At 35.2% G+C, this 27,981-nt stretch overlaps 1 protein-coding gene across 1 annotated transcript; it reads left to right on the forward strand.

Annotated features, from left to right (window-relative positions):
- Positions 1–1,078: 1,078 nt before the first annotated feature.
- Positions 1,079–27,981, forward strand: LOC133520075 (endocuticle structural glycoprotein ABD-4-like). Its single transcript, XM_061854375.1, has 4 exons — positions 1,079–3,638; positions 11,842–11,984; positions 12,490–12,661; positions 23,861–27,981. The coding sequence occupies exons 1-4, from the start codon at positions 3,576–3,578 to the stop codon at positions 23,996–23,998; spliced, it is 516 nt and encodes a 171-aa protein (XP_061710359.1). The 5' UTR covers positions 1,079–3,575; the 3' UTR covers positions 23,999–27,981.

A 27,981-nucleotide genomic window follows, 5' to 3' on the forward strand; every position in this document is an offset into this window, starting at 1 on the left:
TAATCTTAGAGATCTCTGAAAAGGACGGTCTTTATAAAATTCGGATCTCTAAAAAGTTAAACTCAGGTTTCGACTTTTCGACTTAATTATAAAGCCCCACTTATTCAGTGCGAGAATTTGCAAGCAACATTCGATATATTGCTAACTACAGAGTACAGTCAAGTGTAAAAATATGGGTGTACACATCTTACTCAAAAATATGTCCCATAACATCTTATTCCAGTGTATTAAGAGCGTAATATCATATTTATGAGAAGATTCTTTCGATACATATTTTCGCATTTGACTGTACAATCAATTCAGTCCATCGATCAAACACAGGAGTGTAACGAAAATCGCATGCAAGTTCTTGATCCGTCTTAGGCCGCCGACTGGACTCACGCGGCGCGCGGAGCGGCGAACGGAACGGGGCGGCGGGCGGCGCGGCAAGTCTCTTTGAAGTGTATTGACTTCAATGAGACTTGTTGAGAAACCAGGGCCGCAAGCGAGCGGCGCGAGCGATAGTTCGATATGCCTTTGATATGCCAACTTCACAGACATCCCGACGCCCCGGTCACCGCCCCGCGCGCCGCGTACGTCCAGTCCGCGGCCGTCAGGATCTGGGCTTGAAAATCTGAAACACTGAGTCGAGTCTTAAAGCAGAGGATTCAAAGGACTCGAGTCTTAACGAACACTACTTTAGGAAGTTTCTATCGCCGATAATTAAAAATTAAGTCGTGTCGATACCCACGAATTTGATAGCAGTGTAATATGTACTTAAATATGAAGTGTTCATGAGTACTCCATATTCATGAGTAACTATTGAATTAAGAAGATACTAATTGCAAAGGATTAATGTAAGTATTCCCAGGTTGCTCATTTTGAGGCATATAAATGATATAGCGCATTTGAGAGTGACCATATCAGGTTAAATAATTCACTTAGTTTTGTAAATCTCTCTATTTTGTAAAAAATAATACCTAACTTATATCACATTAAAATCGTTTTGTTGCATTAGCGCTTTTTTACAAGCTTTTAATAACTTGCCCTGTTAGTATGTATGTGTGGGTCAAATCTTGGAAGCAATATTGACCCACTTCGCAATGGTGACACAATATTACTATTGCATTATATTTTACTATCGAGCTGATCTGATGATGGAGATAGGAGATGGCCATTGGAATTATGTGATGAAAAAACGCAACCTAATTGTGTTTGAGGTTTTAAGAATTGTCTCGATGAGTATTAGTTGCCTGCGGTAAGAAAAGTACAGTCAGCCATAAAAGCTTGTACCGAAAAGTCCAAAAATTTTATTTTTGCCAAAACTTATTTCTAATTTCAGAGGGGTTAACGCAATTATAATTTTTATATTGGATTTTTATACGTTTTATTAAAGGGCAAATGCCATGAAAAAAATCACACGGGTATCGGATCTCTGACGTGGTGTTCTACCTTTTTTTTTCACTTGCCAACTAAATTTTCGCAGATGATTCACTTTGGCAACCAACATTCGGCAAACTTGTATTATGACAACGTTTTACTTTGTAGAATTATTGTTAAGTAGATGATTATTGCGACATACAACATTTGAAATACATTTCTTTCGCGAAATCATTTATTTGGCTAAAAAAATTAAAACGATAACGTCTAGTCATTCGACAGAGGCAAGATAGGTGCGACAACAAGCGAAGCGAGGAGGAGCATGTTAGGTGTTACTTTTATGCATCGAACAATGCAAAAAACGAGATAGATTGCAAAAATAAACTTTGTATGTTTCGTATTAGGCTTACAAAGTCAATCTGCTACCTAAAATATTGTATTTAGAAAAGTGTATTTTTATGTTGATTTCCAAACAAACAGTTGCTAACTGTTAGGTTGGGAAATAATTAATACGAATTATTATGTTCGGTTGCTACTTGATCATTCGGCGGAATAAATTTACCCGAAAAACTGGATGGGAAATGATATTCGGATTTTTTTTTTGGCAATGATTGACGTTCACACTAAAGATCATATATACGCGACTGAGATACGATACGGCAAAATAATACAAGTGTAGACCCAACTTAGGATTTTCACTTTACCTACATAAAACATTCACCACATAGTATGTTTGTGATTGTTTTCCACACTTACATTTGCTAATAACTGGCTTCCACGAAGACAAAATCTCCTGTCCCTCATTCTGGTTGATATTTCGATGTTTCCTGATTTCAATTGCTTCTTTTACTTTTATGCTGCGGTGAAGAGATAGAGATTCCGTGGTGTGTTTCAATGGTTAGGCCAAATAATAATAGTAAGTGCACGCGATTATGTCCCGTTTCAGTTTAAATTATACGGCTCTTTAGATGTAAAATACTTTCTATATATTAGATTGAATGTCAATATAATAATTACATTATGAAACTTACTTACCTCCAGATCCAGGAACAATGACTTTGAATCTAGTATCAAGATCTCGTATTTCTTGCCTTGATTAAAGTTTTATGGCGGAATTTTATTCTTCAATGGTACACTGTTAGTTTAACCAACGTGTCTTATATCCTATTTCCTGGTTATATATTTTTAACATACACAATTACACACACGACGTACGATGTTACTTATTTTCATGAACTTTTGAACACATACAAGTCATATAACCTTTGCGGAACTGATATGACATATGTCATTTCTTTTTCTTCTTTCGACAGTGTTGGTAGAAGCAGCGTCCTATTTTTTTGTAAAAAAGGATAGTTTAGATTAATTACTCCGGTAATAAATAGATACCCGAGTTAAAAATAACTATGTATATTTACTGAAAAAATGAAATGTACTGAAATAAGTAACAGAGACGCATTTACTGTGATTTAGTTAGTATTTTGATTGAATTTTAGTACTACGGGAGTTAGTTACTGCATGGAAATTAAATTATATCTGGTTTTATTTCATTTAAAGTAGTAAATATATCTACACATAATATAAAAAAATATACTGTACGTAAAAACCGAAAAGGTTCCAAACGCAGTTCACATATTTGGATATTAATAATCACAAACTGCGTTTTAATTCGTTTTGTCGCTACAAATTTCAAAGAATACAGATACAAGCGTTTGCAAATTTTATTTTACTGCATTTTAGCCTGCATTGCCCCAAAAGCCGTAGCAGTAGGCCATTTTACTGCGTTTAATTTAAAGCAGTATTGTGTAGGAAAATCTAGCTTGTTGTATTTGGGAATTTTGATTTTCAGAATAGAAAACCGATTACATAACATTATGTATACGAGTGTAATGATTATAGATCACGACAATACCAAAACTCGTAAAATTGCCTGTGGTTTAAGGTCTGCATGGCAGTAATGATTATATTTTAAATGAAAAAAATATATCTCCAATCTTTAAGCAAGTTTGATAATCTTGCCTGCACACATTAATACCAGAGCTTTTCGATTAGAAAACATAGGCACTACTATTTTCTATCATCAGGACAAATGTGCACGAATACGTACGACAATGATTGTTCAGTGCACCGTGCATTAAAATGTGCGGCATAAGTCACCGGGATGCCCGCACGGGTCGCTCGAAGTTCATAGGTAAAGCAGCCGGTATATAAACCCTATGCGGTGTCACCCACCACATATTGGTGCTGCCCGTGAGTGCATCCAGACTTGCATTACAATGGTGAGTCTCGTTATTTTAGACATATGTATGTACGTTAGTTGACATCTGTTGACGTTTCGGTGGGAAAGTTGAAGAAATGAGAAATAGATAAGTCAAGTGTATTTTTTTTTTCAACAATTTAATGCTGTTTCTTTAAGAATTTAACAGCATCCTTCAAGTGATGTTGGTTAATAAGAATAATTTGGTCTGCTTAACGAAGATTTATTACGTAGTGTTTGATTAAATTTAAGAAGTTTTAGGAACTGTAGGATGGATAATAGGAAAATGTTAAATAATCGATGTCTTTCGCAGATATTGACATAGTAATAAACTGCACGAAATATTCTCACTGGCATATTTAAACACATGACAAAATTATACGTTTTTAGGGTTTCGTACCCAAAGAGTAAAACGGGACCCTATTACTAAGAATCCATTGTCCGTCCGTCCGTCTGTCTATCTGTCTGTCTGTCTGTCTGTCCGCCTGTCACCAGGCTGTATCTCATGAACCGTGATAGACAGTTGAAGTTTTCATAGATGATATATTTCTGTTGATGCTATAACAACAAATACTAATAAACAGAAAAAAATAAATATTAAAGGGGGCTCCCATACAACAGACATTAATCTTTGCCGTTTTTATAGATAATCGTACGAAACCCGGTTTTGGTAATATTAACTATTAAAATAAATATTAATTACAATTAATATTTAAAACTTATGTCAAAATTATACGTTTTAAATATGAACTATTCTAATAAGTATTAATATTAAAATTATTATATAAAACTGTTTATGAAAAGATTGATTATTAACGTTTGAACGTCTTTGCAACTCGACTTTAACGAACAGTACCCCTAGTGTAACTAAATTCGATTTTGAAACGTGACGTACGCGTTTGCGTTTAGTCTCATTTTGTATTGGATTTAGAAAGAGCGCGCCAAGCGGGACGTTTTGGAAACTCAAAATCCTATACAAAATGAGACTTAACGCAAACGCGTTCGTCACGTTATGATGTCGATAACATTTACACTAGGGGTACAGTTCCTAAAATCAAATCGGTGGGTACGTCCATTCATTTCACTATTAGCGATAACCCGACTGATTTCCAAAAAAGGGGAAATGAAACTTTTAAATGTTGAGTATATTTGAAATATAATCACTTCTAAAGTGCGTAATTATCACAGGACCGATATATTTAGATTTATTTAATGAAATTACTACCAGCTTTACATTTTTCGAGACTACTTAAGCAAGAAATTTTTAATTGCTAAAAATAAAAAAAACAACCTTTGAGTCTAAGAAGCATTAAAAACTTTAAAATAACTGGTTATATTTTTTCAACCAGATAATACGTCGTAATAAACGCCGAAGACTACTATGTCAAAGAAAGTATTTTATAAACATAAAAAAATCAGTCTTCTCAACCAGCACTCTACCCCATCCCCAACCCCTTAACGCCCCGACCTGTAAACCACCAGCCTCTACCGCTAACCCTTGAACCCCTCTTATCCCTCAACCCCTGACTTAAAGCCCTCACCCCTTCAACCCCCAATCCTCCAACTCCTCAAACCCCGACTCATCATTCTCGTCAACACCCAACCTCAGGCCCCACAAAATCCATCTTCTGCCTTCACCTCCCAACATTACCCCTTCACCTTTGACTCTTCAAAAATTTCTGGTCTGGTCTGGTCCATCAGATCCACCCTTAAATCACCATACACACATTTGACCTACACCCGTACTACTCGTCTCCATTTTCCTCTTCCCTCAATTTGAGGGGTCAATTAAAAATTCGAACAAAAATCAAACGCTTGATTTTTTTCGAATTTATAATAGCTGTCGTTGATATACAACAAATTGTGTTAAAATATTTTCATTCATACTAATATCCAGACAGAAAAAGGAGGACTATATTTTGTATGAAAAGGCGATTTCGCACGGGTCCTACATTTTCGTCTCAACCTCACGGCGTAAAGACATGGTGTTGTTCATAAGCGTCTGTCAAATTTAACAAGATGATGATGTTATTTTGACACATGTGTTTGTTAGAAACAGAAAAAGACAACATTTAACGAGGGTTTGCTAAGTTTTATGAATAAGGGGGTTAGTTGGACGACCGCTACTGCATATACAGTACCCAATTTCCTGGTAAATATTTATTCATGGTAAATATTTTCACACAATTTCATGTAGTATATTATAATTTCATGTATATTAACCGTAGCTACGAGCATGCCCCTTTGTTCGATTATTTCCCATTTTCTGATTATTATGAGAGTTAGGAGCGAAATGCACATCCCAACGGATTTTTAAAAACCACTGTTATACTATTTAAAAAAAATCAAAAAGAACCAATGCTGCTAGGATTATGGTTACATCGAATTACGTCAGTAAAAATATTTTCTATAAAGTTACTATCCAGGAGGAAAATGAGGTCTACATTTGTATGGGTAAGCACATGAGGCTGTATAAGTATTTGGTAAACCAACCGGATATAAAAAAAGAAAGATCTTTGTCAAATCACGGTACCTCGCCTGTTCTACAGCATGTACTTTTGATACAACCGCATGACCAAAGGGTAGTTGAACACACTTTCGCAGGTTTTATAAAACACAGATAACTTTTATTTTTCCATATAAAATAATTCGTCAAGCAATGTATCACTACTTTGTTTTAACTCAAAACGTCGCATTTAATGATGCGACGTCACACCTGTCACAAGTGAGTATATACGAAATATATTACCGATCGATTTTTTTTCGAAAATTGCTCTGGTAGTTAAGACTAAATTTTAAAAATCTTTTAGAATCGTTTTATAGCACTAAAACCTACGTCTAGTTTAAGTTTGCGGTTACATATCAAAAATACACACTGTATACCTCTTCATTCCGTGCCGATCCGACATTCTCTCCTGTCACGTTTCATGAGAGATATGACGCGTTTACGTGACCCTTCGTCTCATCCGAGACGTTGTCGTAAAACATGACAATATTTACATATAGCCATAAAGTTCGCTTGCGAATATGTTTCCGACTTTTGTTGAATTTCGTATTTGGCAAAAATTACAAATGTACAATATTATGCTTTAAATTAAATAGGTCGGTATTAAAAAAAATTAAATATCTACAGAATTGCTTCTAATTTATCTAGTTTAGACATACCTGATCATTTCTAATTATTAAGAAAAGAAAAACATTTATTTTATAAATATTTCTATACTTAATAACCATCTATATTTAAGTGTGGTCTGACGCTGGAAAACGGTTCGTTAAAGGATGACTCACGTTAGAACAGGCCAAGTCCAAAATGCATTAATGATTAGTGATTACCAACGTTTTTTTGTTTGTTTGAATGTTAGTTTTTTTATTATATTGTGTAGTTCCATTTCATAACTTTAAAGATAAATATGAAATAGTAGGTATGCCAGCTCACCCCGGAGTAGGCGTGAGGGGGCATTTCCTACTAAGGTGAGTTTTGAAAATTGTTGGATCGACACTTTGGGATTATGAACATTATAATACCATGATTTGTTATTAGAATATATAATTTACGTAGCAGTAGCCTGTAAAAACCAACTTATCCCTCTGTCATCCCTCCTCACCCCATTCATAACCCAACTACCCTAGTAAGCCCTACTCACCCCATTTTACGGTAGTCACTTGGTCGGTGACCTCAAAAAGTGTAACATTATGTTTGTCATACTTCAGGTGACATTGATTGTGATGCGGACAATGTTACGACGAATTTCCTTGATAAATTGCGTTGCAGTCGTTGCCGTACAACTGTCGCGATCAGAACATTCAATCCGTCAATCATTTTATCAAGGGTCCTTTTTGCATCAGTAACGCTACTGCGGTCGGTATTTGAATAACACCTTTTGCCTTTTGTGTCAACCCTAACCGGTTACAGGGCAGGGTTAATAACTTTAAAATTGTAGGTTATAATAGTATTTTATACAATCGTTTATGTAATAGAGAGCTTACCAGTCGAGTACCGTGTGAAGGTTACGAAGCTTGCTGAGTTGCCTAAGTAAGGTACGAGATTGAAAAGCTTGATTATATCACTACTGTATATAATATTTCTTCTACGAGTCATCTAAAATAACACTCTGATTACTATAAAACCTAAATAATTAATAAAAATTGATAAGTATCTCAGTAGACAAAAATTTTGTACAGAAGACATAAACGCGCGAAATCACGAGTAAAAAATGTGTTTAGATACCATAGATACTCATATCGGTTAGAAATAGAATATGATTGGCATGATACCCATCACTGATCGTTGTCTTTTGATTATTATTGCCCACTTATGTCATAATATTTTGAGAAACTTCCTAGTTCCATTTCAGTTTGTAAGTACGCTTTTTGTTTTATAATCTGACCCTACCTATAAATATAAAATATCGTTATTATTATAAATACGTACTGAAATTCGCATCTACATCAAGTTACCTCTAGTACTTGTTATTTTCTAAATATTCTCGGTTAGGTACCTGTCTGACTAAACCGCGGTTTCGACACTCCTTTAAATTTGCCAACATTGTACGTGAAGAAAGTCAAACGGTAAAGTTCATCTTCCGGCATGTGCATTTCCTGGTGCATGGCACGGAAATTGCGAGCATGGAAGATTTCGTCACCGCATTGTATAAAAGATATGTCGGAACAAATGTGCTTATTATGGCACTATTCATGGTGTTGTCTGCGTTAAGTATAATGAACGATGTATTTCAATAGTTATAACGAACATTATATAATACCTTTTTGAAGTGGTAAATATATGGATTATCAAATAAAATGTAACACCTATGTGAGCATGACAAGAATCAAAATTTAAAAATACCATTGAAAAAGTGTCATGTTATGTCTGCGGCGGTAGCACGGTCGCATTTTCATCACCTGAGGGCCTACCGCGAACCACGTTCAACGAGTTGCCTCCCTGTCACACTTACGTACGAATTTACGTGGTTCGCGGTAGGCCCTCTGTTACTATGACTTTGACTGTCACGTTCTAACAAGTACGTAAGTGCTAAAGTGTCAGGTATAGTGACAGGCGAAAAACATGCAACCATGCTGCCACCGGTTGTCCATCCGCGGCTTTGCTCTATGATCGTTAGTGCTGGAAAGCTAAAATTTGGCATGGATATATAAATCAGTCACGCCAATAAAATCGTAAAATAAAATCTAGGACAAAGATTTCTTTAGGGTGGCTCTCCTACATGAAAAGTGGGGATGATTTTTTTTTCGCGCTTCAACTCTATAGTGTGGGGTGTCGTTAGTCGGTCTTCATGAATCATTTTTTGATAAACATAATATTTTCGGAAAAAATGAAACCACGAACCATGGGTCCAAAACTTATGAAAGAAAACATCGTGAAAGTACAGCTTAGTAAAGACTTTCAAGAAAACTATACCGAACCTGATCGGTTAAACCGTTTTTAGTTAACCGGTAACTACGGAATACCACACTGAGCATAGTACGACATGCTCTTAGCCGTTTATATCCTTATATCTCAAAAGTTATACCTATTTCTGATGTGAATTCATAAGTCAAGTAGTTCCGTTGCGTGGCTGCCTATATGGCATGGGGCCTATACAAAATCCTTGCGCAAACGCAACACCTACGTGCGAACAGGTTTTTGCTCGCAGATGGCTATCAGGCATCTTATCTTGGCATTCATCTTTACACTAAGCAAATACATTACTAAATTCGTCTCTATTTGTAACTCAATACGATAGGTAAGCTACCTACAAAGAGGTCCTACATAATAATAGTACGAAGTACTATTACCATGGCATGCCATATGCTCGGTTGCCACCGATGTACAGTTACTGAGGTAAGTTGACACACATTTATAATTTATGGATTAAAAAAATATTTTTTTCACACTGCACCCACCTTAGCAAATTTCTGTTTGGCCCAGTGGTTGACTGGTAGAGAATGCCTCAAGGCATTAAGTCCGCCTATTGTACGTCATACTTGTACTTGTGCAATAAAGTTTAATTAATAATAATAGTAATAATAACGACCCTACGGACCCGAGTACTCCCGAGAGTCGGTCAGGGTCTCCGTCTCCGGCGTGTCTTCGTCGGTCGGAGTGGACCCCAAGGGGACGCACGACTCTCAGCTCTGGCTTGCCTTCATTGGCCGTCCAGAGAGGAGTCGTTAGAGCTAAATGCTCCAGGGGTGGAAGTGAAAACTTGCATAAGACGCGAGTTGGCACAGTGGCTGTTATCAGCCACTGGGTAGAAAGCGGCGTACACCTCTCGACACCCCTGAGCCGCTCACACCGGTGTTGCTCCTGGTCGTCTTCAGGACGGCATTTTCAGGGGCCCATCTAGTGGGCGGCGAGTCACCGCCTGCCTCGATAACTAGTGAAAACATTGTTATGGCAGGTGTCCGGACGTCTTTGCAATAACCCAGTCTCATTGTCCTCCCAAACTTCAATCCATAGACCGTTATACTGTTCACTTTACTACAATAGTCCCAATGCCTGTTGCGACCGGTTCATTGGTGTCTATTGTTGCGCCCGTGAACGGGTTCCAGCAGGCGTTCTACATGACATTAAAGCTCTCCAAGAGGCCTCTACGTGTTGGATCTATATCCCCATGCAAGCCTATCAAAAGACCGGGATTTATAGGCCCGTGAAATCCAAGGAGATATAATAGTAATAATAATAATTTACAAACTAGGTAGTGCCAACGAAACATTTTCAGCGATAACCGCAGTTCAATTTCAAATTTTAGTTTTTAATATCGTCCTTCAGCTGGTAACAGTTTCAAAATACAATGGATTGCGGCAGCGCAACCTGAAAATGTACTACTATAATCAATATTATTGTTAAGTAAACTAATAGTTAGTGATGGAAGCATTATGAAATACACGCATTTGTTAGTTAGTCATAGTTTTTTCAAGTGCAAGTGCTAAAATAAAATTGAAATAGTTATTTACGATACAAGTGCGAAAAATAGGAAATTCGTAACGAGTAACATGTTTTAAATCGACACAAATTGCGAATTACCTATTCGCACCTGTATCGTACAACGTTTTACAGTACATGATGACCCTTTAAATTTTCGACATATGTAGTTACATTTACATAATGTGCTAATTTATGCACTAGTGCGGAAAAGTAGCACCATATGTACTATAAAATATTCTTCAACAGTCTGATATGTTACAACAAGGTGTAGGTACACCTTGACAATGTAAACATCATGTTTACATTTTTTGCACTTTTAGTTTACAAAACACGAACTTTACTTAAAAATATTTATAAGTCCTAATATAAGATAAAAAAGCACTGCCAGAATGCTTCACACATATCTTATACCTCAATTCTTGTATATATACATTTCGGGGATCTCGGAAACGGCAAAACGCGCATTATTGAGTTTTATTGTTGTTGAGCAAAGCTCGGTCTCTCAGATATTATTAATAAAATGCCAAAACTGATAAAGAAATGGCCTTGATAAATGTAGAGAAACTTACTTTTAGCATTATTTTGGGTCTAGACGCTGTAAAACCTCAACTGCTCATCTGAGCCCTAAGCCATGTATGATAAAGTTGGTTAGGAAGGAAAAAAGTTTATTCTTGGCAGTCATACTTCTAGCTTCAATAATGTTAGTGATTATAATGTATTTAATAAACTTAAATAATTTACTTTAATAATAAAGATAATTCATATTTCTAAAACAGCAAAATCCGTCTTTCTTTTGTAATCCATCTTTTAATAAATAAAAATATACAGATAGATAAAGAGGTATCGCCCAGTCGAACATAACTAAATATTTATGTTGTAGATAATTGGTTCCAAGACAACTGTCTTAATAATAGGTTTATACAATTGTTTGAATCTGAAATAGTTGACAGACAAAGCTAACTTCGCATTCATTTTAAATGTCTTAATATTGTCACTTAACTACTTATTAAATGTATATTCATATGTAAGTAGTATGTATGTTTATGTAATGATTACTTTATCGTGACTGCAGCAACATTACTGCTGCAGCGTTGTCGCGGGTGATATCAATGTTAATATTCTTCATAAATTTTCCTTGTATTGCGGTGGCGGTTAGTAAGTTCAATCTGTCACTAATTTTATCAAGGAAATTAACAGTGACATCGTTCGCACCAACGCTGCAGAAGATAACTTTTTAACAGTAACAGCTGCAGTCGCCATCCGAATGTGTCCTTAAGTGAACTATCGGTCTTGTGTTCAGATTCCTGTAGTACTCCTGGCGCTGATGATGACGATACTTGCCGCGGTGGCTCAGCAGCCGAAACAGCCGCCGACCGCCGAGCCGATCCCGATCATCCGGTTCGAGGCGGACGGGCCCAACGTCGATGGGACGTATAAATGGGCGTATGTATATCAGACTTTTTCACGTAACATAACACATAATTACGTTTCCATAGATAATTACCATAAAATTTTCTCAGACTGACAATTCTGCATTATCAGTTTGTTACTTGCCATAGTAAGCTAATTTGTTGGCGAGACAGAGCTAAAATGTCGTAAATTATTGCTTAGAGGAAAGTGTCTTTAATTAATTCTAAGGTATATTCAGGTCATTCGGAATAAAACTTACACATATTACTTTTAAATGCTTGGATTAGAAATCAATGAAAAATGCCTTTTGGGTCATACACACCGTGAAAAATAAAAGATGTACCTTCAGTTTTCGAAATTGAAACTAATACGTTCTCAAATGCATCAAATTAGGCATATGTTTCACATATCATCAACATTATCGTTTTAAAAGACCAACATAAACCTAACTTTTTACTCAAAATCACTAATATAGCGCCTCCATGGAGTCCAGCGATAGAAACAGTTGACGCAATTTATAACGATCCCCTATTTCTAGCTACGAGACGGGCAACGAGATAACCGCCGAAGAATCTGGCTACGTGAAGAACTTCGGCAAGGGCGAGCCCGAGGAGGTGCAGGTTGCTGAAGGAAAGTTCAGCTACAAGTCCCCTGAAGGACAGCTCATATCTCTCACCTACATCGCGGACGAGAATGGTTTCCAGCCACAGGTCGGTAATTTTGCGTGTTGAATATTATTTTTCATAGAGAAATAAGTAAACTAAGAGTGCTCATTCCGTACAAACAAAAAAAAAACATTTATACTAACTTAAAAAGCGAGGATAATGAGAACTTATTTGGAATAAGATTTAAGCGAATTTAAAACTTATGAAGTTGTAAGTTTCACCTCTCTTACATCTTATTATTTATTACAGATGTAGTGTATTTATTTTCCCAGAAACGTAAGAATATGTCTTGCTATTTCCGTCATTCTCGGAACAAAAAGTACTGAGGTTGACTGAAGTAGCATGATAAAATTTATATGAACGTTTCCTAGAAAATACGACGGAAAACGATTATGCCCTACATCTTAGTAAGGAAACTGATTTATGGAGTGAATACTCTAAGCTTACTTTTTTCTCTTGTATACCGTTTTGACTTTACATTTATACACAGAATAAATCTACGTATGATTCCCGCAACATAGACATTTAAGAGATGTAGGCATTGATAAGGGTACAGCGGAATGCCATCTTGCTCGATCGAGCAGCACAACTAGAAAAGTAGCCACCTGCTTACAGTGTTTACAGATAAGCTCGTAGTCTCGTTAATATGTGAATATATACTGTTGTGTTCCTGATGGTGATTAAGGTGATGATCTTTCGAGAAAGCATTGTATGCAAATCGAGGAGCTTGCACTTGTTATCTAATCTGTCAATACAGTGCATGGCATTAAAAGGTCGGCATCGCACACAGTAGACCTTTAAAGCGAAGACCATACGTTTATTTGACACAGAATAGGCAAACGTGTCATAATTATAAGTATTATAACATTTATAACCTATCTGTATAATGCGACGTGTGAATTTTGTGTGACCTGACGAGTGCCATAATTAGGTGTGTCACCGGCGTGGGATATTCCAATTGTTATAAATCTCAATAAACTTAAAGATTTACTGGATTCCTAGGAATACTCAATTAATTTGTACAAGTATGCCAAGGTACCTTATTTTACGGAGTCGTATTATAAGTTTTAAATGCTCATTGCGTAAGTTAAACAATAAATACTAATGGTGTATTTGAAGTCGTTATTAAGTATTTAAGATAAAATTATATTCCCAGTTAATCAGCTAGTCAATCTACCTATAAAGCTAAATTACCTACATAAATTATAAAATTGAATTTATTCCCTCTTCATTTCGAGGCTGGTATTGAGAAAACATTCTAGAGATATTCAAATGTTTATATTTAGTCGTGGTGCGGATAATATACACATCCATAAATATTATAAATATTTAGTGCCTACAACAAGCCTCATTGAGCTTACTTGTTCTTTTTTTGTAAGAAAATTTTCTTGTTTTATCGGCACAGTGGCATGGAACACTTATTCCTTTTTTTTTTTTGATGGAACAGATTATTTTGAAACAAAATAGGTACGTAGTAATCTCTAAACTGAGCTATAATAAGATGCTGCTCCAACTGTAATTGTGTAATAATACCTAAAATTAAATTACGTGTTCTCAACACCTGTTAAAGTTCTCGATGCAACGCCCGCGGAGGCATCCTTGACACGTTTTCTCCTGGGATCATCGCAACGCTAGCCATACGAGGCAGTAACAATGTAACACGTCGATATATGTTACCGCTTTTAGCACATTGACCGGAGGTGTTCGCAGAATCATATACTGGACTGACTAGTTCGAGTGCTTCGTTAAGTATGATTTACACATGGCGGAGCGTAAATAATTACTTTATGTAAAACATTATACTGTGTGAAAGTAACATACGTACTTAATTATTTATACTAAAAAAACGAATAACTACTTAGTATAATAACCAAAATAAGGCCTTGTTTTTTCCTAGACGAAACGTCACTTTCCAATTGCAACTGCGCTGTCAAGTCGCAGCCACATTGCTGTCCACTGTGTTGATATTTCTCGCGGTAATGCAATGCAAGCAATTGCATTACCGCGGGAAATAGGAAATAGGTATATACCTAAGGCACCCTTTGATACATGGTTATTTAATTGTTTGTATGGTTATTTCAAGTTTATAATGAACTTATAAACTCAATTTGAAGAAGTGCAGTGTAGGTGGCAGTAAGGATTCTGTATAAGTACCAACTTTGAAATTTTATTTTTAAAGTTTGTCGTTAGTAAAAAAACCTAGATAAGTGTTTTTTTTTGTCAATAGAAAATGTTATTACAAGTGGTCTGATGATAACCATGTCGCAACCTGTTACACAACATCACATAAGTATCGCCCCAATTGATACGTCGAGTGTAAGTCGTACTTTACAGCTGCACCATGCGCCATTGAAATTTAATTAAGCTTAATAGGCCTATCCAAATAAATCCTCATCGGAATCGCTTTTTCATGTAAAATAAGCAATAACGTAAAAATATTGCTTAACCTCGAGACTGAAATCATCTTGAATCTAGACAATAATTATCATTGACCTAGTCAGCTATAGATTTGACTTTTATATCCATTTTGCTTCTCGGGCGTTTTTGAGTAACGTACCTAAATTTGTATTTTTTTTTATGTGCAAAATCTTTGTAAAATGATATTATGCAAAAGTCAAAATGTGAAATATAAAATACAAATCACTTATTTCCATTAATATTAACAATCAACGTAGGTTTTACTTTAAATAACGTAATTCAGAATAATGGTATGAAAATAGTAATATGTTAGATTCCGTAGTAGCAACTCGATGGGAATTCTATACCTATTTTCAACACTTCAACATCATTCACTTTAAGAGCTGGACTCTTGTGGGTGCAGCTTGATGAAGTTGTCTTCACCTTGGTCGATCCGAAGGCAGCCCTTTAGTGTCATGTCCTGGTACAATACGGCCCCTACATGCTTCTTCACTTGGCTCATATAACTTTTTCTTGGTCTTCCCCTAACTGTCCTATTTATTTTCCCTTCTATTATGTTTATGATGAAGTGGTCGTAACAGGTGGCCAATAATTTTTTCTGTTCTATTTTTAATAATGCTCATTAAGCTTCTCTTTTCCTTCACTTTTTTTTGGACGGCTTCACTGGTTACTCTGACAAATAACCATTGAAATTACCATATGTATCGATCGCAGATATACAAGCATACCTACATTTAGTCATTGTTTTATGATAATTCACAACCTAACCTTTCCTTAAAATGAATTTGCGGTTAGAAGTTTCATAACATTCTTAGGTCATTTTACTTACCGATTGTGTAAAGTATTGAATGTTTTGCACATTTAAATAATTTTATAGTTGATACAAGAAATGTTGGGTGTTTTGCACATACTTAAGCTTCGTAGAGCTAATGCTGATGTAATTGATGATGCATCTTCGCCTATTCATGCCCATTAAGGAATGTTCAGTAAAACATGGGTACGCGCACCACGCTATGCATTTATAGGTATTCATGATAACTTAAAGTGATTGACGTAATCTTAAATTTAAGAATATCAAACATAAACATATCAGAATTTAACAATTTGGTTTAACAGCAATTATGTAAACAATACAAAAAAAACTTTAATGAATTTCAAAGTAGAAAAAACTCTATCCCTTCGATTTACTTCCTAACTTAAACCAAATCGTTTTGGCGCAATTTCATAAAGAGTAACAGATTTGAGTTGCAGTTAAATATTATATCGTATTAGTTATTATTTGTGTAATAATAATAATTTAATTTGCTTCAATGTTCAGCAAATTATTAAGATAGGCGTTTTAAAGTTATATATGGCATATTTAACGAATAAATTAATTAACATATTGGGATAAAATTAGGGTCGCATTGAGACAGTGTCGGTCGGGTGACAAAACTCGTCCCTTGTCGGGCTATCAAGCCCACGACGTTGGTCATAAATAGTATTGTTATCAAGAATCTGCAGTGTGAAGACTGATATATATATTTTATAAATGTCAAGTTTGCAATTTAAACTCTTCCACTTTATTCAAGATTTTTTGTGAATAAAGAACATCAAATAAATTTTGTTCACAAAAATCTACCACATCAAATTGTTACCTAATTAGTTACACATTTTTACTTGGCACATGGAAATAGGTCTAAATGCAACAAAATCTATCTAATATCATATCTATGCTGCATCGTAATTCTCACTTTAATGAATCGATAACCGATACCCTAATTACATTCAAATTTAGAACCGTTGTTGTTTGTTTCTCAGCGATCTGAGAAACAAAGGATTTGACTTCTATTCTCAGTCAAGATGTCGATTTAATTGGATTCGAAATAAAGTGTCAGTTGCAAACAATTTTGACAAATCTCGCGTTACTTGATATCGAACGATATATCAGTCGGCCCCGACTCTCGGGCGACTCTAGTTTGTCTCTGAATTCATAAAAAACAACGGATACGTGACATGCGTTAAGGTTTATTTATATTCAATTAGTACGATTTAGCATAGTGTCTAAATTATTACTATGTATATGATTATATGCCGTGCAGTATTTGTACAAAAAACCCCTAATAAAATTGACTTCACTTGAAGTAAAAGCATTAAAATAGCAAAAACTATTTACTAGAAAAAAAAAGTTTTTTAAAACTAACAGGTTTAACACGCCTTTCTTTAAGTTACATTTTTAAATCTATCTAGTAGAAGTATCGTTTTTTAAACGTCCAATCAAACAATCTCGTCATTCCTGTCTACAAATACCTACTAATTACACATTAATCTATAATTTAATGCTTATTTGGCATTTAAACTTGTGAGAAATACAATCAGCAAACCATTAAGAGGAAAATATACCAGTTGAGTCCCTTCTCAGATTTAAGAACTTTAGGTAAATCTCTGTCGCGCTGACGAGGCAGCTCCTAAAATAAGTGCGATAAGGATAACTGCAGCTTAGGCGAAAAATACCTACGTAAATATCTCAGAAATCAAGGTTTGATTCTCGACATTTTCCGCCTTCAAAACTTAACGAGTCGTGAGAAATATGAATGAGAAATAAATGATCTGTGTCTGATCGTTTTGACTTTTGCGTGTATAATTTCTGATTTTGTATGCTGGGCTTCTGTTTATGGCGCATTTATTTGGCCGTTTTAGGGCTATTTAAAGTAACCTAGTTCATATAAAAACAAGAATATAAAAAAAAAGTAGCTTTGTAAGGCCAGTCGTAATGTACACTCCGTTTCAATCTAAATAGAACCTTTTCAACCTTTTATAAACCAAATAGAACTGTATTTTTTCTGTTTTATTGCTTTCTCAAACAAACTAAATTCACCCCGATTTAATATTAAAGAAAGTTCCAATTAAAAATAGGAAAATTTTGTATGGTGTGCCTTACGAGGATAGTCACAGGTACTGATAATTTTGCATTTGTAAAAAAAAAATATCTATCGGCCAAAATACAGAGAGGAAAATGTCGACAATGTTTGTATGGGAAAATTGACAGAAGTTACAGAACCTCACATCTGTGATTATCTTATCCTTCTCTGATCTGTAAGACAAAACAGTGCTCATAATCAGGGTGGCGCCTAGAGTCCGTCTTAGACAACTTTGGACCTACTCGAATAGAACAAATTGATGGAATGTCATTACAATCGTCATATTCTCATATAAATTTGACATTAAGAGGCTGTCAATACCTAAAACGCGCACACTATTTGTATCGGAGTAAAAGAGATAGCACTGTCACTGTTACTGGGCCTTGGCAAGGGAATGAGAAGAAAACTATTGAAAAAAAAAATGGGTTTGTGTAATATTACTCGTTAGGGGTTTAGGTATAAAAGTTTAAAACTGTGATTTTAATTGCAGACCCGTAAGTCAAAAAACAGTTTATTGGTGTTTTTAAGACCAATCTTTGCAATTATTTTGTATCGCGCCGATCTCGTTCAATCATGTATCGAGTACGGCCACGGTCTTTGAAATATAATCAATATTAACTTTTTTGCTTTACCAAAACAAATAGTTTTTCTTAAAAAACTGTAACATCCATTTCAAGGACATTGGGTGGTTGACAGTCCCTTAATGATGACATACCGCACTTTGTCACTGCAAATGCCATACGAAGTTACATTGGTCCGGCTCTAAAGGTGTTTGAAAATTAAGTACCCCACTATATATATTATAGCCCAACTAAACATAACAGGGTTTCAGAATAATGTAAGTTACGTAAAGAACATAGGATATGCGAAAAGCGCGGGCGTGTGAGTTGGTAAACCGCGGGCAAATGTCGCTGCGAAATATCAAACGCCGACCCGTGACCCACGGCACGGCCATTGCTGCAAGTCCAATCTGCCTGTTTTTTATATCATGTGGTAAACAAGCTTACGGTTCGTGTGGTGGTATGAGGTTAGGTTATCACTTCCGAGGTATCAAATGCACATTACCAAGCCTAAAAAATTGACACATGGCTATCATGTTTTCTCCGTTTTCTATAAAAAAAATTACTTATAATGGAATGGTCATTCACCTTCAATGATACTTTGTGGCACAAAACATTTTTGCAGTTTTTGACGAGTATCTGTGTCTAATATAACAGAAATTGAAACTTATTTAGATTTTAATTGTTATATAAAATGATGCTTCATAATCAAATATCTAAATAAAAATTATAATAAGTTACATATATTCAAGAATTTGTATAATTTGTTAATTAGTAAATTAATATCTTATTATTATTAACTTGAATATTAGCATAATGTTGTTTTGTCTATAAGTATAGCAATGCACACCACAACCTAAGTCAAACTCATCCGAACGAGTACTCTCTTGATTTCAATCAATCAATTAATATTTTATATATTAAAAAAATAAATCTTAAAATAATACTAACCTAGGTTTCAGTTAATTTTTTTACTTGTTACAAACAACTATTAAGTTTGTTCTTCGAAATAAAGATATTATTATCGGAGTATCGTAAGAATTGATTTTTGGTAGTATATATATAAAGCTAAGGCCGATAAGGGAGATAAACGGTAGGACTTAACTTCATAATTTTACGAGTATAATATACCTACCGGGGCCCATTCCTCGAACGGTATTAGACTAATATTATTAGTTCACGAACTGGGGCCCATTTCTCGAACGATACTAGTCTAATATTATTAGTGTGTTGTCATGGCAACCCATACGATTTGACAGTTCCTGGCCTAATAATATTAATCGCAAATCCTGCAAATCGTATGGGTTGCCATGGCAACACACTAATAATATTAGACTAATACCGTTCGAGAAATGGCCCGTGTCAAGTCGTATGGGTTACCATGGACACACTAATAATATTAGACTAATAACGATCGAGAAATGGGCCCCAGGCCGACTTCAAAATGGTATTAAATGCAAAATTGTTGATTCTGGATCAATTAGGCACTAATATTGTATTACGTACATTAAATGAGTTGTTAAATTACTTTATTTAATTATCATCAGATATATAACTTAAAAAATTAATAAAGTACAAAAGTACACCCCGTGTCAGAGGTTGGTGTGTAGGTATTACTTGTTTAAAGTGACCACCGCTTTCCTGGTAACATTATTCTTATGTATAAGGGTCATATTCTTCAACTCTAATAAGCTCTTGATAATAGTTTGTCCCTATTTGACATTTTGATACTTGTGTTTGTCAGAAAGAGACAAAATTTAATAAATGTTTGCTAAGACTGCTTACCATGAGGCGGGCCGTATGCTCGTTTTTCACCGACGTAGTATAAAAAAAGCTTTATAAGTAAGGGGGTTAATGTATGCGGGTCAATATTGTATTAAGGTTCTTAATGTTTAAGAGTCAATTCATATCTGTCAAGAAAGTATTTCATCAACGTTGCGGGATAATCTTGTAATAGACTTGACGGACGTTGATCAGTTTAACGCTTGAGCTATTTCACAAAATGTCATGCCAGGTCAAAATTTAAATACACAGTAGCTGTCAGTATCGTAACTATCATATAAATAGTGTTCGACAAGAGAACGCACAGCAAAAAACCGGCCAAGTGCGAATCGGGCTCGCGCACCGAGTTTTCCGTACAAACCTGTAGATGTATATTATTATATGATGTAACTAAAAATTTACGGTTTTCACAATTTTTCCTGTATCTGTGCTATAATAAGTTGCTTCGTACCAAATTTCAAGAATCTGAGTTCACGGGAAGTACCCTGTAGGTTTTGATTCCCTTGCGAGTGTCGAAAATTTGCGGAAATTTGCGGCATAAACGGCTGTATCTTTTGATTGCGTTGGCTTAAAAGTTTGATTTTTCCACAGTTCCAAGGGCCAGTAGACTTGAGTATTTGATATAAATTCCAGCTTGATACCTCCATGTGTTCCTGAGAAAAAGGGTCTTGACAGACAGACAGACGAACGGACGGACAACAAAGTGATCCTATAAGGGTTCTGTATTTTCCTTTCAAGGTACGAGTACGAAATGAATAAAATTACTTGCAATGCATACTTTACAAAAAAGTTAGCTTAAATAATGACTCACGTTGGACCAGCCGGGCCGGGGCGTTCGACACTTCGTTTTCTATAGAAAGCACCACGTGATCACCGATCACCTGTCGTAGATGTTCTTTTATATATTCTGTGCAAAAGCAATTTTTTCCACAATATGCTTCTGGTGAGTGCGACCAGAGAGCTGCCTGAGCGGAATCTGAGGGCACGGTAGTGCGCCCGCCAAGACGAGCAAAGCGAAGCGCAGGGCATTACCTACCTTTTCTCGAAGCGCTTCGTCGTTTTTTTGAAACCTCATAACTTGGGTTTGAATTTTACCAGATAAACAAAATTCTCGGGATATAATTCATATTTTGTAAAATCATCTAATTTTAACCTCATTCGCAATCTCGCAGGGCATCCCATTCGAACCAATATATTTGTTACATATACCTACACGAAAATCAACATACATATTTTAAATTAAAGCGGCTTATATGTTAAAATAATACATTTATATTGAAGAGCCATGTCAAAACAATCATGTTCATAAAGTCATTTATTATGTTTCATATTAAATAGAACCTCTTTCGATTTTCTTAACGTCAGTGAATTTTTCTAGAATATATTTAGTCGGATCATGCTAAGTTTTCATTTCACTTTACTGTACAGTGAGCGTCAATAGTAGCGGATGAAACAACGCGCCAAAAGTATCTGATATTCCGGATAGCTTTTCCAAATACAGATAAATCTCTAAAATTTATATTCAAAAATATATCTTTTACAGTCTTAATTGTTCTACATATAGAATCACCATAATTTGTTAAGCTGTTACAGAATGATATAGATACTTTTGAAACCTTGTTTGATCCGTTACTTTTGATGCCGACTGTACGAGCAAAAAAATATTGTATACATCAGATAGAACGTAAATGTGTAGTGCAAAGGCGAACTTATCCCTAAGAGGGATCTCCTCCAGTTAACCTATGCCTAAAAGAGTAATTGAAATCTATACCTGAAGTAATGATATGTGACGTTTTCAAATATGGAGCAAGCAAAGCAAAGCAAGCGTTAGCGTGGTCAGTCTAAAATTACGTATACATGTACAGATATATAAGTGCCTAATTAATGAAAACGGCCTAAGCCTCAAAAATAATGGTTTTTCTCGGCCGTGTCACGCCGATTTTTGTGTGAGATAATGTTATAGCGTAATATATTACAGGGTATTCGCAAGAATATATAAGTGCAAAAACTGCGTAAACCAATATGTCAGTCAAGATGCCCCATTATCACCTGTCGTAACCTATTGGCAAACTGTCCGTTATGTAAATCGAATAGGTTAATTTAAATTGTATCTGCTATAAATCAGTGACAGATGGTGACAATAATGGGGACTAATTTTAAATTTGTTTTGAAACCGGCTCTTTAAGCAGTGGGTAGGCCTGTAGGCCTGTAGGCATAGTTTGCAGAAAACGAAACGAAACGGTATTGTCTCTCTATCACTCTTCCATATTAATGCGATAGAGACAGATAGCGATTTGTTTCATTTCTCTGCGAAAGCTTTGTCATCTAGGATTGGCCCCTTGGTCTGTCGCCTATTGCAATATGTATGGATATAATAGCTTGGCGAAATTTGTGATTTTAATATATTTTTAAAGCGTAACGTGACCTTTGATGAACTCTTACCTCCCAGAAATTTAATTTGCTTACTAAGACATTCAGTCAACGTACTGATAAAATATTTTGGCACAAATCTCACCATTCAGCTACATCCTACACTACTGGAGTGTCCCAGAAGTATATACAATTTTATATTCAAAATATTTAATGTAAAGTAAACATTAAAAGTAATAATTCTGGTTGATACTTGTAAACAAAATTGATTGAATTATTATGTTAATATTATATTTGCGCCCACAACAACGTTTATTCTTGGATTGTTTACGATCCACCGCATTACAGCTGCTCCATATGTGGCCTTTTTTTGTCCATAGGGACTGGTTGAATCGAAATATTGCTTGCCAGGAACATCATTATCAACGTTAGGATCCGCCGGAACATAGGTTTCATCGTTAATAAATCGTCGAGTACTTTCCTCAGTTAACTGTTATAAACTCTTCGGCACCCTCTTTTAGCTGGGTCCTCTTGGTTCTTCATGTATCTAGAAACTTTTTGTTTTACATATGCTTTTAAATATAGATCGTTCGTTTTCATTCTGGCGATAACCTTTGATATTTTTATTTTTCGGTTGGCACTCTGACGGAAGTTGAAGGAGTCTAATAAAAATCGATTTAACTAACCCGATTAATATTTCGAGGTACCATGATCGTTCTATTTCGTCAAGGAATCTACTTAAAACTAACCACTAGTTTGTCTAGCTCTTCTAGAAGAAAATTAAACTGTATCCTTTTTATTAGAGATTAGTAAAATACAATACCTCGTTGTATTTTACGAATCTGACGCTAGTGGACGCTATTTTGAAAAAAAAACTATTGTGTAATAACAAAATTCCCCGTTTAAATGACAAATAACGAAACCACAGACGCTATGATACTAAAACTTTTCTTCATATTTTATAGTAATAAAACTTTCAGTTAGTAAAACTGAAATTGTCTCTTTACTTCTCGGACATCCTTTATTTTATAAGTGCCGACCAAATTTAATAGCTCGGCCTTAAAATGTCAATTTATCACAAAAGTCGCGATATTCACAGTCAAATACCACCTTCCAAGGTTTGAGTCTAGTTACGTAAATCAGTAACACTATAATCGTCTATAAAATAAACTCACTCACATTCATAATGTATAACCATTTTTTAATATTTCCAGGGCGAGCACCTCCCGACCCCGCCGCCGATACCACCAGCCATCCAAAAGGCCTTGGATTTCCTCAAGACCTTACCGCCAACGCCGGCCTCAACTAACCTGCAGCCTCAGTACCAAGCAGCGCCTTTCAGGAGATTCTAACAAGCATTCACATTCCATCTCATAGACAAAAACTTATATTTATAATGTAAATGTATATTCCGCTCATACAAAATGATTGTCTTGTTAGGGCGCTGTTATGGCTCCTCTACAAGATGGCCCAGCGCTGGACCAGCGAGATGGCCATGCAATAGTTGAGAGCACGCACTATGGAATGGGCTACGTGTAGATGCGTACGCACCATCGCTGGCCCACTATACTTTTGATGTGCGGACGAAAAATCGACACCGTAGCCATCCCATCACCATCCCGCCGCGCCATAAAACTTCCGACACCACTACCCTCTCTACACGCTGGCCCATATAAGTGGGTCAATATGATGGCCCATCGTGTAGAGGAGCCATTATGTTCTGAATTTTATAATGAGACGGGGCTATTTTAAGTAGATTTTATACCTCTCGTGTCAAATGATGGTCTCTATGACCGTTTATTTTTATATCGAGTACACGTTAAATGCTTGTAGAGTTAGAACAAGGTAAGCCTGCAACGATTTTGATAGCACACATGCAAGTGTTATTTATACGTCATCATTTCAGAGAAGTTTGACACTTCAAATGACACTAGTAAGTAACTTAATTTTCTTTATTGTGCACCATACAGTAAAAAATACACAGAAAATTAAATACAGTTAAAACCTAGATAGAAGCGATCTCTTCCAGACCTTTGGGTAGCAGTAAACTAAGAACTTACAACATTGATCAGGTAGTGCCGATATAAATATAATTCAAGAAACTGAAGACGCACTGCATGTGATATCAAAATCGTTGCAGACTTTTCATGGTCGAACTCTAGACATTTTTTGGCAGATTAGCTCATTAATTTATTTAGAAATGTAACATTTAAGTAATAAAAATAGGGATAAACATATTTGTTATTTTTTTAATTAAACCCTATCAAAAGAGGCTGCTGGCAGGCTGCCATATGAGAGCATAATTCGATGCGTAGTGTATTTATCAAAAAAAGTTGACATAATATGTTAGCTACATAACGATCTGTCAAACTAACGAGTCGAAAACGATCCAGTTCCTAAATTAGGGGTGATTGTAATTTACATTATCAATAAACTATGAGTATGAGTATGAGTACTTACATTACATACATCAGCATTATTATATTGTATATGTACAATAAATAAATAAATATTATAAGACATTCTTACACATATTGAGTCCCACGGAAAGCTTAAGAAGGCTTGTGTTGTGGGTACTCAGACACGATATATGTAATATACAAAAACATAAATAAATAGAAAACACCCATGACTCAAGAACAAATCTGTGCTCATTACACAAATAAATGCCCTTACCGGGATTCGAACCCAAGATCATCAGCTTCATAAGCAGGGCCACTACCCACTAGGCCAGACCGGTCGTCATGCTATTGGAAAACGTTAAAAATTGTATGAGCGGAATACAGGGTGATAGCGTAACAACGCCATCTGGCGTCGGATTGTTCGTTTGTCTACAATGTGTCGAATATCGAAAATGAAACCAACCAACCGGCGCCCTCCCTGTCAGTCTCGCAATCAACTTACAAATTAAATCATCAACATCAACTTGGCAGCTATTGTCTCATAGGAATATGTCAAGCAGATTTTAAATGTAGGTAATATTAATTAGAAATCGTTAATAAAACAAGTTTGTATTGTACAATGCAATAGAGTCTATTAAATGAAGTTAGTAACACTACATTGAAATTAATAGTACATTATGATAAAAGTGTGCTAAGTTGATCATTACACACGAGGCGATATTGTGCGCGCGAACTGTAAGTGAGCGCGCAATAAGAAAGCCGATGTGGGTAATGACCAATGCACACGCGTTTCATACGACGTTTTTCACACACTTGCGAGGAAAAAACAAAACTTTTTTTGTCAAAACAGTAAAATTAAAATTTTAAAAATTGTGGTTTACAGTTCTAACATCGAATAATTGCACCAAAGCTGGGCTTGTAGGCACTTATTCGCCAGTTCAATGAAGTAAGCTACCAACACGTTTTCCAAGAAAGACTGGACGTTTTTGCTGATTTTCCAATGAAAAAGCACGAGTGTTATAATATACTGAAAAAGCACGCGTGTTTAATATCTAGGATTATGAGCCAAAAATCGGTGGAATAAAAACGTTTTTTTGAGCAAGTGTGTTGAAAAAATAATTTGATTATAATAAGACTAGCAACTGATTATAACTTCATCCATATATACATTTCCAGCGTTTATTTTAATAAAAAATAGTTTTCTAGAGTTCATATCGTGTAGATACTGTGGATTGATAATGCGTCGGGTCATTTGCTAGTCTCTGAAAAGCTTTTAAGTCTATTGCCTAATTACAGTGTCAAACTCGGGATTATTATAATTAATGCTAGTATAAATCTATTTTTAAATAAGTATCTATTGTATGAGCTTGGGATATTCGTGTCATTATGGCATAACTATAAGTGCTAAGTATAAGTGTATTACATATTCAATATAAAAAATGCGTTTTTTAATTGTTCTGATTGACAAATTTTACAACTTTGGAATCAAAAAATCCAACCTCAATTCAATAACAATATAAACGTATTTTTTCAAAGACAAATCGGAATAAATCTAGTAATATTTTAGGTACGTTATTTGATTTGGAGGAGGCCTTCACCTGTGAAAGCGGGGTTCTTGAATAATTTACCAAAAACAGTAACAATGTAATAATTGAAGAAATAAAAGGCTTTTTATTTTTATTATTTTGATTCAAATCTCAGATTTCATCCTATATTCCTTCTTTTATCTAGTATTTTGTTTAATCTTAGAATAGTATTTTATCTTAAGTATTGCTTTTCTTGTAAAAATTAGGATGTCTTTAATTATGTTTTTATTATTCTCAGACAGTCACTACATCTTTTATCTCTTGTTAACGTTTTCCGTGTTCTTGTTAATGGTCCTATCATTAATAATGATTCCGATGACACTATCTTTATTGCATATTAAGAGTTAAAAAAATAAACAAAGCAGAACAAAAGAAAACCAACACAATTTAAAGGTCAAATATGCAAGCACACGAAACAAAAATATGTAATAAGAGTATTGTGTGATATTACTGATATTATAGAATACATAGTTGAAGGACAGATGGAACGTTCGTGGAATTTGTAGTCCAATGAGTAAATACGCGATCCAACTAGTTGGATCAAACAAACTCTGTGTGGTACATGCAATAAGAAAGCGTGGTAATGTTATTCTTAAGTTGCCATAGGTTCAGAGAGCGGAGTTTTTGGAAAAACGTACCTCAGTTTTAGATAGCAATATTTTTCTATGGACTTCAGCGATTCCAATCCTGATTTTTTGACTTTCGCGTGATTAAATAAATCACGGCCATAGGTCTAAAACGTACTTTAAAAAAATGTATTAATTACGCTTTATTTTCTATGTGTAAACTCTTAGGGCCACTTGCAATATCCAGGGTTAGCCTCTAACTGGGGGTTAACTAGTTAAACCTGGAGTTGCAAGTACAAATTAACACCGTGTTAACGATTAACTCCGCCCTAACCCTGGATGGTGCAAGTGGCAATTACTTACCTAAGAGTAAAAGACATCAACGAAACCCAGACGAGCTTTCTACCCATTATTTAAAATCTATAATTATAATAAATATGCTACAGTAGACTGTGCAATATTTATATATTTTTTGTTATTTCTAAAGGAAACTCTTCATTTATTGGAGTATAAATGATTTGTGTACGCTATAAAGTTATAATGATACAATTATGATAATGAGGAACGAACAAATTGATTCATCGTGATATTTACCGTGCCTTGTATGCATTGATTTTAATATCGTGTGTAATGGTTTATCTGTAGATAAAGGTTGTCGTATATATTCCATGCTGACAACTCTCGTTTTTATCATATTATCTGAACCAGTATTGGAAATCGTATGTTATTATGCCTTAGTGATGGACACTTAGCTCTTAATAAAAAAATTATAAGATTATAA

Source organism: Cydia pomonella, chromosome 7 (assembly GCF_033807575.1).
Source record: "Cydia pomonella isolate Wapato2018A chromosome 7, ilCydPomo1, whole genome shotgun sequence".
NCBI classification, from domain to species: Eukaryota; Metazoa; Arthropoda; class Insecta; order Lepidoptera; family Tortricidae; genus Cydia; species Cydia pomonella.